The following is a 15,164-nucleotide window of genomic DNA, read 5'->3' as shown; positions in this document are numbered from 1 at the left end:
TGAAGTCAGACGCACAGCGAAGTTCAAAAACTGTCACAATTAAAAACAACATGCTGAGTTGTTTTAAAAAAGGATGATACAATTCATTACGTCATAAAAGTTGGCTCAGATTCATAACTACAGCACAGCAGAAGTCACTGTTTTTTAAATATCTGATTCAAACTTCGAGGCGAGAAAACCACAGACACGCGTGGTATTTGTTTCAGCAGCTGCTGGTGGACATAACGACTGATACGAGTGTGCTTTCATTGATCTGAAAGCCTCAGAGTGCACCATCCAATGACCTGAAAGATGTCAGCCATAAACAAGAGAGACAGAGGGAGACAGCGACTGCAAGCACACATCAGTGCGCATTCGCCGCCGCCCAGCTTTGGGATGATGTCACTGAAGGCCAACTCTCAGGCTTGGGGGCCAAACAATCGGATGCATTAACGCTCACATCATGACCGAGCGTGGCTCCACATGTGAGACATCCAGTCAGCGACGGGCTGACTACACTGTGACTCTGTTGTGGTTTCTGTCCTCCAGTTTCAGAGGGAGTTTTCTTCTTCACCAAGCATAAATAAATCTAATGATGAGATGGCGATGTCACTTATTTGGACGAAACTTCACCAGTTAAAAGCCTGTGTGTTCAGGAGGGATAGCTATGGCAGTGCTGTGTCTGCACAGTGACTGGTCAGATCAGCATCAAACACAGTGGAAGTCTGCACAGCCCCTGGACTGGGACAGGGACCACGCACACAAACACCGCAGTGCTCCATTTCAACTCTCCACAGGCTAAAACACATGGGACAGGGTTGCAATATTTTCCCTTAGGTACACTGTCTCCAACTCTCTAAACATTTCTACAAAGCAGCATCACTGAGGGTGTTGAGTCACAGTGTGTAGCCTGTGACAGTAGGAGAGGAGGCATGACCCCGGAGAATGGTTGAGGACAAATCTAATTGAATGAAGTGTGTGAAGTGGAGGAGTGGAGTAGAGATTCAGGGCAGGACAACATTAAAATACAGAGAAAAGAAATTAATGAGAAAAGAGAGAGAAGACTGAACTACTGCTGCAGATGAGCGTGAACTGAAATTTCTCATCATTATCTAACATGTGTTGAGGGGGCTCATGACTTTCATGGGCGAATGAAACTTGCATCGTTCAAAAACTAGTCAGAGGTCACTTTTCTTCCTGAAAAAAAACTGCTGCCGCTGCTGCATCATAAATGAAACGGCATTAAAGCATGAAGGATGAGGATGTAGGCAGAGACATGAAAGTGACATCATCTTTGACCGCAAAGCTAGAGCTTCAACTGAAATTGACAGATACAGACTTTTGACCAAATATTAATCAACTCATCCTTAAGTCCAACTGGACATTTATGCAAAACTTGAAGAAATTCCCTCAAGGTGTTTTTTTCGAGATACTGCAACAACCTGAAAGCATAATGCCTCCGGCCACATTGCTGGTGCAGAGTTATCTTCTCTCCTCCTTCACTGTGGACTAAATATCTTTGGGTTGTGGACGAAACAAGTCATTTAAGGATGTTATCCATGGCTTCGGGAAACACTGATCGACAAACCAACAGCCATGTTTATTCAACAATATTTGCCAGTTTTTCAATCTTTGAATGCATTAGTCATATTTTAATCTTCATGGAAAAGTCAGTCTTTCATTCAGTCAGTCTAATCACTCTGTTTTTTTAAGTAAAAAGATGTCAAAACAAGAAATTACTGAATGTATAATGAGAAGGAAAAGAAAAAAAGTAGGGATCATTAAACAGAACACATGGTCTATAGCTGTGTCTTATTACCATCTTACTAAATATCAAAAACATGCATCACCCATCACATTTTTCTCAGTAGCTCACAGCCCATATGCACTCACACAGACACAAACGACATGGATCTGACTGTGAAATGTAAAAGTGACAATAAATAGCTTAAATGTGAAATTTAAATTGATTTATTTCCGCCAGTGAATGCATTATTCAGTGGTTTCGTGAATGATTTATTGCAAATGTAGTGTCAAACTACAGAATCCAAACACAGATTACTCCAGTTACTCAACTACAGTCAGTTATGTAACAGATATGGACCGCGGGCAGCACCCTGAACACTAAATGACTGCTGCTCTAATTAGACCAGTGAGCCCCGAACTGTTGGTTATGTGAGTGTAGTGAGTGAAGCTTGTTACAGTATTCAGGGTTGATAAACTTGTTATTATGTTAAAGATGTAACTGTCACCCTCATTTAATAAATACAGACTGATCTAAAGCTCAGACATATGTGATTTAGACTTTCTTCAATGGTTTGAAGGGCTTAAGATCTGTTGAGGAAACTGGACTCGGATATTTAAGTGACAGAGGTCTGGGACAAATATCTGTCCGTCAAAAGGAAAGTGTCAGAGGAAATCCATTTAGTGGAGTTGAGGATTTACACTTAGCTTGTTTGAAACTGTCCATCAAACTGGTTATATCCTAACTGTAAATTCATGTGCCGTTAGTGTTGAGTTAGCTGAGGGAAAAAAGGAAAGGAAAAGGAAAAACGCCCACCCGAGGACTCCCAGCAGTCTCTGCGCTCTGCGTCTCCTTCTTCCTCTGCTCCTGAAGCACAGTGTCTTTCAGATACTCATTTACCTGAAAGAGAGAGGACAAACAGGGTTTTATTTCACTGAGATGGCCTGGCAGCAGCACCAATTGGCAGAAGTTCAATAGAGGGAACAGACAATGATGAATACTTTGTCTGCAGCTCATATTGCTCTCTAAGATAAGCCTCACATTCAAAATCAGATTTGTTTTGTTACTTTAAATGAGGCTCCATAGTCTGTTGTGTTAAAGTTAATATTGAAAGTTCCACAGTGGAAGCATTTTATTTAATTTGGTTCTATATTATACAATATTTATAGCTGCACTGCGACCACACAATTATTTTTCAGGGTTTCAAGTAAAGTCGAGAAGAAAATCTAATCTCATTGAATCCTGTTCAGAGTTCATGTGGATCAAGTTAAATCAGGTTCAGCTGTTAAGCTGGTGAATTTTGGACCTTTGGATCTCAAAGGGACACCAACAGAGAGCCATATGTCTGACCAGTAGGACTCCACGACCACACCTGTTAACTATTGTTATTGTGTGTGAGTGTGTGTGAAGTGCAGACTTGGCAGCAGCCCACTGTTCCTAGAAGAATGTACATAGACTGTAGCACTGTATGGAGGAGCCAGAGCCATCTGCACATGCAGCCCATGTAGCCAATCACCCAAAGGCTGATTTACACAGTGCATGAAGGTATTTTGCCACATTTCCTATTTATAATATGCACTGTAGCACTACGATTTATGTAATGTTTTTAAACATTTTACTATTAGCTCCAATAGATTATTGGACTAAGCCCAAATACTAAATATTAGATTGTGAATAAACCAGTGTTTTTTGTACACCGTGATTGACCACACAGACAATATTCATCACCTGTGGGATTGAAAGGATTTTAAATTTTTTTTTTTTTTTTTTTATTATATTTTTTATCTACACTGTACTGTATTGTTGTAGTTGCATTTGAGTCATACATGGCCTCTTTTTGAATGTTCACGTTGCTTTTCAACGTTGGGTTTGTATAGTTTTAATCATCATCTGTTTTAAGTTTTAGGTTTTTTCTTTGTGTGTATTCTATTGATGTGTTTTTGTGTTTGTTGCGAAGCTCTGTGATGCTACTTTTGCAAAGGGATACACAAATAAACATTTGATTTTGACAAAAGCTTTGTCTTTGAACGGGTTTGGTGGAATCAGTTGACAGGCTGATCTGAATGCAGGAGGGGTTTAAGAAGTTATAATGACCACGTTTGATATATTTTCTAGCCATGAAAACATTTCAACTTTGGAATCTATTAATCTATTATTTAATTAGTCTGTGTCAAAGTGGACATTTTTATTTTCATTTTTTTAAGAGGCCTCACAATAATATCTAATGGTTGAATGACCCTAGTTGCTTGCTCATGAACATGTATAACATGATATAGATAGAAAACACTGCAGCCTTTAAATAATATTATCAGTACAATCCTTAAAACCTTTGTCAGTTGAAACATGGATGTGTGAAAAAAGCCCAAAGGTTTTGTATGACTTCACAATATTCTCATGTTTCTTGTGTCCTGAATTTCTCCCACACACACAGTATTCAGTTAAAAGGTTATAAAGGCGGTGAAAGCAGTGTAGAAAAAAACAACAAAAAAAAAAAGACAATCCCAACTTAATTACACCCCAGAGGATATTTTCTCGTGTGCTGTGAGTTCACCTGTAGACGTCATATGGTTCAACCCCTAGGGCATGACGACAAAGTGGTGTACAAGAAACAGATTTGGTGGTATTTAGGTCAGTAATTCTGACTTGAATAACCCCAATGTGTACTGTGGAAGCTCAGGGCTCAACGTCTATGAGCTCAACTTTGGTGAAACGCCCCTGGGCCAGGATATCTGTGGTAACCTGTGTGCAGTATGAGCACCAGCCTGCTGCTTGGACAGATGCTGAAAAGGGTGACTTACTCATGGTTTTGTGGAACTAAACAAAAATAAAACAATATACACAGACACCTTGTTGATCCAGGTTGTCACTGCATCCTCTGTGTCGTAAGGTGTTTCCTCAGGGTTGCAGACTGAATACTGGCGAATGCAGGCCATCACCTTCTCCGCATTGATCGTCTCCACAGTGTACGCCATCATCAGAGTGTCGATCATCGCCAGGTGAGCGCTCTGCAGGAGGAGACATTATAAAAAAAAAAGATTCAGAGGGTGAAAATGAGTAGCTTTGAGGTAACTGTTGATACAAGCACACTGTTGTTGTTTCCTGCAGATGGTATTGTATATTTGAGGGATTTAATTCAATGCTATCAGTAATTGCCACTTAACTGCACATTAAATGCACCAACAGAAGCCTACAGTCCCCCTGTATCATAATCTACAAAGGTCAAACCGGATGGCAATAGTTAACACCGTGGCCAAGAGTAAAATAGTTTATGATAGAAGTAGGGCTGCAACTAATGATCGGTTTTGTTATCCAACACTCTGCCAATCAATTCTTTGTCTATATTTAAATGTTAAACACTAAAAAACATCATCACAATATCCCCGACCCCAAATAAAAGTGATGTCGCTTCTCTTCCCAACCCCAAAGATTCTTCATTTACAGAAACGCAGGAAATCGTTACATTTAATATGCTGGAACAAAACAAATGTTTGACATTTTTGTTTGGAAAAGTAATGAATAGTTTTTGATTACTTTTCTTTTGATGGACTAATCAATCAATTGGACTTCTAGATTGAAAATAAAATAATAGTAATTTAATTCCTAGACACTGCATCCAAAGAGATAAATACAATCAATTAACTCTGGTAGAAAATCCATTTCAATAGAATCAAATAAACCAAAGACTTGTCTTGGATTGCAAAACGGGTGAAATTGTCTCCTTAATGCACACATGGGGGACGAAGCCATTGTTAGGGCAGTGATTTATATGATTGGACAACACTAAGCTGCAGTACATCTGAAACTCTGTCTTCAGTCGAAAGCTCCCTTGTGCCTGTTGCCCAGGAAACAAGTGTGTTCATTCCTGGTTACAAGACCCACTGTGCTCACAGCGACTTGCTAGCATTCTGGAAGCCTGATTACAACATCTTCCTGACGAGAGAGCCCAATTAATGGAATTGGCATCCCCTGTAAGCTGCCCTACTCATCATTATCACTGACTTGAGGGTTTTATTCTGAAAACTATTAATTCATTTTTGGAAACACAATCATGAACATTACCAAAGTTAAGGAAGTGTGAACATTTTCAATCGACTGATATGTCCTACTTCTCATTGGTGGTTAATCTAGTTCAGTGCTAACGATCAGGGAGTAGAAGTATGTCAGTTAATCTCAGACTCCAAAGTATTTTAATTGCTGCATGTCATATGAATACTCCTGCACTTAGCTCTGCTCACAAAAGGAACTGTTTAGAAATCCTTCTCTTTTATGAAATTTAAATGAAACAAGGAAGGTAGCAAAGGACGGCGCGGTTACAAGTTCTCTGCTACGATATGAGAAAATTTTCAAACAATCAGTTTCACTGTTTAGCATACAAAGCTAATATAGCAGTGAGTGTAGGAGGATTTATTCAATACCACTTTTAGAAATGATGGATATGTATCTTAGGAAGGAAACTTTTCATACCTTTCTCAATCTTTAACCACACTGTGTCTTGTCATTACCATGCATTCCCTTCAAACTTTACTAGTCATGTCATTGGTCTCGTTTTCAACAAAAAGCAAGGACTACATCTTATTACCTATGCCGTAGGCATATTCTGTAACTTTAATAACTTGTGATACAATTAAAAAAATTTCAACTCACAAGTGCTTAAGTTTCATCTCTTCATATGCTGACTAGACTTGCTCAGTTGGTGTAAAATATAATGGATGAGCTTTTGCTTGCAGAAATAAATCTGTGAAGGTAGTTAGTAAGTTTGCTTCCGAGGGTGACCGTGATACCCAATTAGCGCATGCTAACTAGCTACGTTATATCATGAAACATATACTGTGTAATGAAAGTTCAAAGCAGCGCAGCATCTTTTATAATTTGCATAAAAACATTATTTCTCTTGTTCAAAACAGACCAATACAGAAGAACAGCGCCTCTCAAATCTCCTTAGTCAGAAAACAGTCCTATTAACTCGTATTTGGACATATTATAAGCAAATATGGGTAATTATATAAGCCAAACGTGGACATCTTAAAATGCAATAACATTGTCTTTGTGGCACAATGTTGATTGGGGTAAGACTTGTGCAAACCCTATAATGTGTGTATTTTAGTTCTTGGCTCTTCGCTCTTTTAGTCTGCGCTGTCTTGTGTATCCACCACACACAACCCAGGAATCAAACCACTAAATATTTACACTTGAGTGGCAGCTTTTCCATGAGCTAACCCAATTAATCAAAGTTAAAGCAAAGTTAAAGTGGCCCCTTGAAGATCCACTCTGATGCAGTGCACTAGAGGCAGAGAATTAAGCGTTACAAACATCACATTGAGGTTTCAAGTGAAGTTGGAGAGCTATGTTGTTCACTCACTTACGTTAGCTGATACTAAGTGCATCTAAAGCTCTGAACTGAATTCACAGTGTGACATTTCATTAGCTTAATGCTTAATTTCCACTATCTCTGATCCGGTAACCCTGCAGCAAACCAATCCCATTTAATAATATACTGCCAAGATGTTTCCTATTGGCCTTCATTTAGCCTGTCCAAACACTGTAAAACATTATCTCAAAGACACACAAGCATCCAAATGCACACACATACACATCCTGCTATCAGTTTGCAGAGCACAGTTACAAATCTGCTCTGCATCCCCGCAACAAATGATCAGCTCCAGGCGACACCAATTTTGAAAAGGCCAAGGGACCAGCGTCATTCCTCAAAGGCCTCGTTTCTCTCCTGTTTCCTCCTCCCTGCTGAGCAATTTGAGGATATTGATTTGTATCTGCTGAGGTCTGATGAGATGAAATGAGAACAAGGCGAACTAATCTTGTTTACTAAACCCCAGATCCACAGTCTCTGATCCTATTGAATGACAACAAGTCACTGTCTTGGAGAAAGAAGCTAGTGCAGGGCCACAGGTGCATTCTAGGGATGTGGTGTTTTACTACCATTCAAGAAAAAAGTGATACATTCAATAAAGAAAGCAGAGGAGAAGGAGCAAAGACAACAAGGAGTGATGCAGATGAAAGGAGTCGGGTAAGTACACAACTATTTTTGTTTAAATTTGATTACAAGACCTGGGAAAAGTGCAATTTAGAGCATAATTTTTGAAGTAAGCAAGTATTTCTAGTATTTGTTCAAACTCTTGGATATCAACCACAAGTTTTAGTATCTTTATCTGGTTGAAATTAGGGGGCAAGAAGTTTGTGCCTTAGTTGTTTTGGAGGCTGACTAACACATATTTTCCTCTTACAAACTAACATCAATTTTCCTATTTGCAGCCTCACAGTGTTGAATAAGTTAAAAGGCATCCATGGATCATACTAAGGGTTTCATGAGTTTGACTCTTGAGATGAGAAAGGAGAAGTGCTTGAGCTGCACTCAAGTTGTTGACTTGTACTCACAGAAACAGTTTCCTGAATGCTGACATTACTGCATGTCCATTTTTATTCCCCAAATGTACAAAACCTGACATTAAATAGCATTTCAACCTCTGATTTTGTGGCAGGATGGAACGTCTGGAGGCTAAAAATGGCTTGGGATACTAGAACTCATCATTAATGTGATTTATAATAGAAGTGGTGCTATGTAAATCAAGCATATGACCATCAACACTAATAAACTGATAACAAAGTTATCAGTTTATCACCTAACCCTATAATAGACCTTCTATGCATCATAATAGATGTAACTGCCTCATTATACTCGAGTAAATGCCTCTTTAAAGGTCCTCTGCACTGCTCTAAAAGCATATATAAATAGCAGATAGTGTGTTGTTCTGAGCAAGAGCTGCTGTACTGTATAACGCAGACAGGAATGGACAGTCAGGGAAGGATCAGCTGACCATGTGTAAATGTCAGATGAAAGCTGGAAGGAAGAAGAAAGGCCTCAGTAACTTGACAGATGCAGCATGGTAATTAGATGGAGAAACTGAGTGGAGGAGAGGAGGGGGGAATATGGCAAGCAGGACAGAGGTTAATTCTTCATTGGAAGAAAGGTTTAGTTTTTCTCATTAGAGCAGACCTGCCTGTCGTTTGCTTGGCCGTTTTCACCATGACATCATGTTTTGTAACCTTTAGGTTTTGCTGAGCACATATGCTTTCCTTCAGCATCACTTTACTCCATATTCAGTTGCACATATCCATACCCTGGAGCTGCCCAGTGCAACCTCTGTCTTCCACTGCTGGCCGCTGAGCAGCTCCAGTGGAGCGATCAGGGAACAGATACCTTTCTTGGGGGTATCTGGATAGCTGCAAAGGGAAAGTATTGTTAATTCACTCGTTTTTATTTTCATTTTCAGGATTCAAAATGGAGACCTTGTAATTATCAGACTTTTATTCTAACCTCTTGTTTCCTGCTTCCTTCAAGCATTTATCTAATGCTATGAAAACTATACTAAGTTTAGCTTTTTTAATCACCCTTTGAGAAATTATTCGCACACAAACATCCAATCATTGACAATTCTGTATACACAAAGACAAACACACAAGCATTTTTTTTTTGCTTTTTCATCTAAGCTGATTACGTCCATAAATCTTGTTTTGATTTCTCATGAGGTAAGAAGATGCTGCTTCACGGTCAATATCCTGTTTTTATTGTACCGCTGCATTGCTGGCTCTCTGTATTTCCACCCTGGGAGATAGGCAAACACTGTTCATCTTTAATACGGCTTCTAGGTGAAAGAGGAGAGATGAATATCCACCGTGGAAGCCTGATTTAACATCGCACAAAAGGCAAGTGAAAAAACAAATCACAGCAACCTACAAAAGATAGTGTGTGATGTATTTCACCTCCGTGTTGTCTGTCTGTTGTAAATCAACCAAACCCTCTATTGTCAGAGCTCTGAGCTGCTTGCTGTGGCCTGAACCAGGTAGCGGGAAAAGCACAATACATCACTACCTCACCATACAGGATGTCTGAAAAAATGCTTCTGTGTAATCATTAGAATCAACACACTGGCTTTATTCCATTTCAAAATGATCTGAACTGAGGTAATGGCTACAGCACAGTAATGTCTTTACCACAACTTATGGCAGAAAGCTTTAAGGGGCTTCACAGGGTCATGGCTAATGATCAGTCCAGGTTGTTTTTATTGGAGAGCAAGGCTTCATTGATTTTTTTATGACAATCTTCAAAGGTACTAAAGAAAGTACCATCAGAAAAAAATAGGAGTAGAAAAGGACCGGAACAAACCCAAATTACCAAACTTCTGCACTTTAGTCTTCTGGACCTCCTCAGGAGTCAGGAAACACACACACAGTGATTCAACATTAACTCAGGGGTGATGTAATACTGAGGCACAGTCTGCTTTTAGTATTACAGCTCTCTTGTCCAGTCCCAAAGGCTCCACGCTGGGCTAAAAATTGACTCTGTCTTACTTCAGGTAACTTCACGCCAACTCAACTGGACATGGAAAAGCTCTCAGCTGTGCCTTTCTCTCTGGTCTCTTCTGAAGGTCAACACAGAGTTAAAGGAAAAAGCAGTACCTGTGCTTTTTCATATGAATATGCAGTTTATTATATACTGGGGACATTTAACTCCCCATCCCTATTCTAAGGGATGATAACATACAATGAATTGTTAGGAGCTGATGTTTTCATAGTTTGTTTTATCCCCACTGGTTGTCAGATAGATTAAGTTTGATACATCAAAACATAAAAAAGATACTCACTCTATCTAATAGCCAATGCAAAACTAGTGCTGCAACAAATGATTACAGTATTTTCAGTTATCGATTAATCTGCAAAATATTGTCATGATTAATTGCTTTTGAGCCCAAAGGGACATCTTTACATTACTTCTTGCTTTTTGGACAACAGTCAAAAACTCTTGAGACTTGGCAACTAATTTTCATTAAACCAATCAACAAATCTTTTGCCGATTTGCTCTATCAACATTGTCTTTTTTAATACAACCTTTATTTTATCAGGACAGTCCAGAGAGATCGATGTCACTCCATGAGAATGAAGACTGAAATTGCAGTATCGTTTAACGAACATGCAAACAGCTCATCCTTAAATTCAAGATTACATCTTTGTTAGCCGGCTATAACCTGAAGTTTAAATCCTTCAAAGTTACAAGTTAATTGCAAAATTAAAAAAAAAAATGGAAGTAAAATTCAAACTGAAGTGAACTGAAAAGTTTAACAGAATAGCGACTGTTCCCAGAAATCACAGTTAATTAATCAGCACTCACACAGGTAAAGCTTAAATTCTCTTAACGGTTCACCTGAGCCATAACTCCATTTTAAATATTAACTAATTCTACCACAAATATCAAGTAGAGATGATATTTGTGATATTTGTGGATCATAACCGCCACGGCACCTGTCAATACGTTCACATTCTCAGTACTCATGGGTCAGACCAAATCCATCTTGGATCTTGGCCTTCAATTTGATCTTAACTACATACCTAAAACCTTTTTTGACTTTCTTGCACGTTTAGGACGTTATCGTGCTGTCAAAAATCTGTCCACAGTCAGACAGACAGTAAGACAAGATGAAAACAATACCAGCTATACAAGAGTAGATGGGAACGACTGGAACTGGGTCACAGTGATTTGCAACTTAACTCGATGTAGGACAGAGCCATAAAGTGGAGTGCCAATGGCCCCTTTCTTACTTCCTACCTCCTTGGTACTGGCTCCTTAGTTGGACCTCACCCATTTTCGAACTTGACCTTAATTTTGATATCAACCACACACCTGTAAAGTTTCACGACTGTGTCTGGCATTGTTGTGATGTTATCACACTTGCAATCTGTCCAGAGATAAAGAACAGAGATACATAGATACACATACAAAGACTCACAAACCAAGAGTATTACCAGCCGCAACAGCGTCGGCTGGTAAAAGCCTTAGGAAATATAAAACTTTCCCTATTCTGTCTTTTTTCTCTGGAGTCTTTCGTTTCCAAATGGAGATATGGTATAACTCCTTCAACAGCTCGCCCAAATTGTGACCGAAAATAAAGAAATGCTCTCAATCACAATTGCAAACATGCTCATGCACACTTTTGGATGCACAAAATACCAACTGTGAGGTCTGGCATCAGTTGTGGGAATGGAGCTTTTAAGCAGCATACCTTCCCCCTCCATACACTCCCAAACCCAACCTAGCAATTATATGGAAACCTCAAAGCTAACCATAGAACACTATCTAAGGGCAGCATCATGGCTACCAGCTAGTGTTGACCTAGCCTGGAGATACGCCTGGACTCTAAATCCTTCCATCATGTCCGAAAAAGCCCTCTGAGTTGAAACTGTTTCATGTGTGGACAGTTATTAAAGAGTGTTTGGTCGAATTAAAATGGAAATATCACTCATGTCACATAACGTGATGGGTTTTTACTGAATCCATGTAAGAATGCAGCTGAGATTTTTTAGAACATTCATTCCTCATTGTTTCTAAAAAAATTATGCTTTCTCATACACTGTCTTCATCCAAGAAACTTGCTCTTTTATTTATGTCATAGTCTCTATTTCACACTATATGAGATCTCCTTGCAAGCATTCTTAAACTGGGTCTTGAACAAAGCAGAGCACAGTGCAGCAGATTATCTGCAGAGCATTGCCAGATTTCACTAGTCACCAGTTCGGGATCGCGGCTATCTATTTGGCTGCACACTGACTGCTAAACATCTGGTGATGTGTAGAGAAAGAGAGAGGATTGTAATCTATATTGTAAATTCTTTTGCAAAAAGCTAATGCAGTGAATGTATTGTTCTCTGATGGAAGTATTCATTTAATTTATGAACATATTAATGCCATATAAAAGTGTTTACTTTATTCTTCCTGTCATTACCACGATTAACACATGCATCCAATAGTTTAATGAATAACAATGCTTAATTCTTTTCCAGTAATATGCGACTCCTGTGTGAAGCTCTGCACATGACTTAATCTGTAGCAGCATAAATTCAATACAGATTAAGTGCTGTCACAGCCTCATCAGTCCTTACATATGTAATGTCAGTAATAAGGAAACACCAGGTGAATATAATAAGATATAAAGAGTAAGAAATGATTTGTCACAAAATCCCGTGCTGAATTCTTCATAGAAAATGAAACAGATTTTTTTTATTAGTATAATAGGCTTACTGAGCCATTACACCAGATCAGAAGATATAACATTACATGGTTTGAAATCTGCACATTCACCAGCGAAAAACTAGTTTTTCATGAAAAACTTCTTCATAAACTTCTCACCCTGCAAAAAAATGGTAATGATGAATAATTGTATTCAAACAAGTGAGGAAATATGTGTGTGTATAACCTATTTCCAACACTGAACTGAGAGCTTAAAGCTTTTCTGTTTTTTGTGTCAAAGAATATACAGTAGTTACAGCAGGATTTATTTTCTCACCATGCAGTTATTTGAAATGATCCATTTATGGGTGGGTTTCTTCTTCAGGCTGCGCCACCAGGCACTCACCTGTGATCTCCCCAATGAGACCGAACACACCGATCCATACAGGGAATGTCTTTGAACCATTTTTAGTCGGGCTCCTCACCTGGGGTCAATTTGCCTTGGGTAACTCTACCAGGAGCTGTTTCCTTTGAAAACAAAGCTCCTAGAATCACCTTTTACTGCATTTTAAAACTATTTCTGCGCACTACTCATTTTTCAGTGAAAAAGAAGAAACACATACAGTTACTGTACCACTGGCTACTGATATGTCTTGTATCAGCTGATAGGGAATATTTAGCTTAAGCCTGTTTCCCTCTCTGAATTGCTCAAAGGCCTCTAAACAACTGTGCTCCTGTGCTCAGGGTGGAGGGCAGATAACATCCTTACAGGGCCTTAACCCTTATCAATTGTTAATAAAAATAAATAAAAAATACATTATATGTTTATTGAGAGCACAAACCGAACAACATATCCGGCTAAAACATAGCCTAACTACAGTCCAGAGAGATGTTCAGTACATCACATAATGTGCTTGCTTGTCTACCCATCCATACTGTGCTGCCTGGCTGGGAGTCGCCGCTGGCATAAAGCACAACATACTGGCTGCAACTTCGCAGAAGAGGACAGAAAGTACTTGGATGGGCTTCCCTTCCACCCTGCTGCTTCAGCTCCTCTTTGTTCATAGGATCAAGGACTGAATAAGGACATCGGGAGCTAGTTTGATGTTGAGAAGTATTTTATATTTCCGCCTGGTGCTCAGTGAAGCTTTCTGTATTTCACCTTCTGTCTGTGTGCGTGTGCATCTCTGTGTGTGATGTTGTCTGCCTGCATCCAGCATCTCAGTATTCTCGGCCTCGGTGTTCTCACAGTGCATAGCTGCACACACAAGCACACGCTGTATGCTTACGACATATGCAAGCTCTAGCACCCCCACTCTTGCACCCACCTACACACACACACCCTGCCTACTGGAGTGTAACCATGGAAACGGAGCGCCTGCCCAATAGGGGTTGGGATGGAGGCAGCAGAAAAGAGGAGGAAGTGTATTCATCTCTATTCATGTCTGCTCTACATGAGATGATGAATCAATCTAACACACAGTAAAACTGAATCAACATTCAGTTTTTTATTAATATAGAATTTTACAAAAGAATACAATCTCATAATATAATCTAATATATATTTATATGTAGTTACATATCTAGAAGACAATAATAGAAATGTCTGATGAATATAAAGTGATGCATTCATTCATCATGATGTGAGTAGAAATCTTCCCTCATTTAAAAGTGCAGATTGTAGCACAAAGCTTTTATATTCTTGACTTTATGAGTGTAGAAATACCACACATAAAACTATAATCACTGCTTCATATTTTTGTGACTTTTGATATATCTATGGCTCCTCTTCGGGTTGATAGCTTTCTATAGTCTCAGCCATAACGATGATGTCAAAGCCAGTTAACAGAAAAATATGACGCATAGTCCGTGCGTGGTGTTAAACTTTATGGGTTACAGTACAGTTTTTTGATCCTATTAAACTAACTAATATTTGATAATACATAAAATATTCTATTTCATATAAATATATATATATATATATATATATATATATATATATTTAGACTACATATAGTTATACTATATATTTTAACTCTAGAATATATTTATCTATGGAATTTTGATTGCTGGGTTGGATATTTAATGGGTCGTTTTAACCATCTTTAAACATTGTATCCTGATTAAGATCCATCAGGGATCAAAATGTTGTCCATTTAAACAAATGTATCTTGTTTTTTTGTCATATTGTATATGATATTGTTTGTCATATCGCTGATTTCATTCATGCATTTTTGCAGCATGTTTCAATATAAAAATCATAAAAAAATCATATATATCACATCTCATATTTACATGTCATAACATCATTAAACTGGCACATCGATGATACTGTATTTAATAGGCTGAAAGGCTTACATCACATCTAAAGAATCCTTAGAATGACAATAAGGTGTCAGTGCTTTCACTCTTAAGTCACGTGGTT

At 38.6% G+C, this 15,164-nt stretch overlaps 1 protein-coding gene across 4 annotated transcripts in view; it reads right to left on the bottom strand.

The window, feature by feature from the left end:
- The window catches only part of camsap2a (calmodulin regulated spectrin-associated protein family, member 2a), a 51,090-nt gene that overhangs the window by 23,935 nt on the left and 11,991 nt on the right, over nt 1-15,164 (bottom strand). For all 4 annotated transcript variants that reach the window (XM_030434145.1, XM_030434147.1, XM_030434146.1 and 1 more), the window contains exons 3-4: nt 4,570-4,728; nt 2,540-2,623 (exon numbers count right to left, since the gene is read on the bottom strand). In XM_030434145.1, the coding sequence (XP_030290005.1) occupies nt 2,540-2,623; nt 4,570-4,728 (243 nt within the window). The remainder of the gene's footprint in view (nt 1-2,539; nt 2,624-4,569; nt 4,729-15,164) is intronic.

The sequence above is a fragment of the Sparus aurata genome, chromosome 11 (genome assembly GCF_900880675.1).
Source record: "Sparus aurata chromosome 11, fSpaAur1.1, whole genome shotgun sequence".
NCBI lineage: Eukaryota > Metazoa > Chordata > Actinopteri > Spariformes > Sparidae > Sparus > Sparus aurata.
This window is presented reverse-complemented; position numbering and strand designations above follow the sequence as displayed.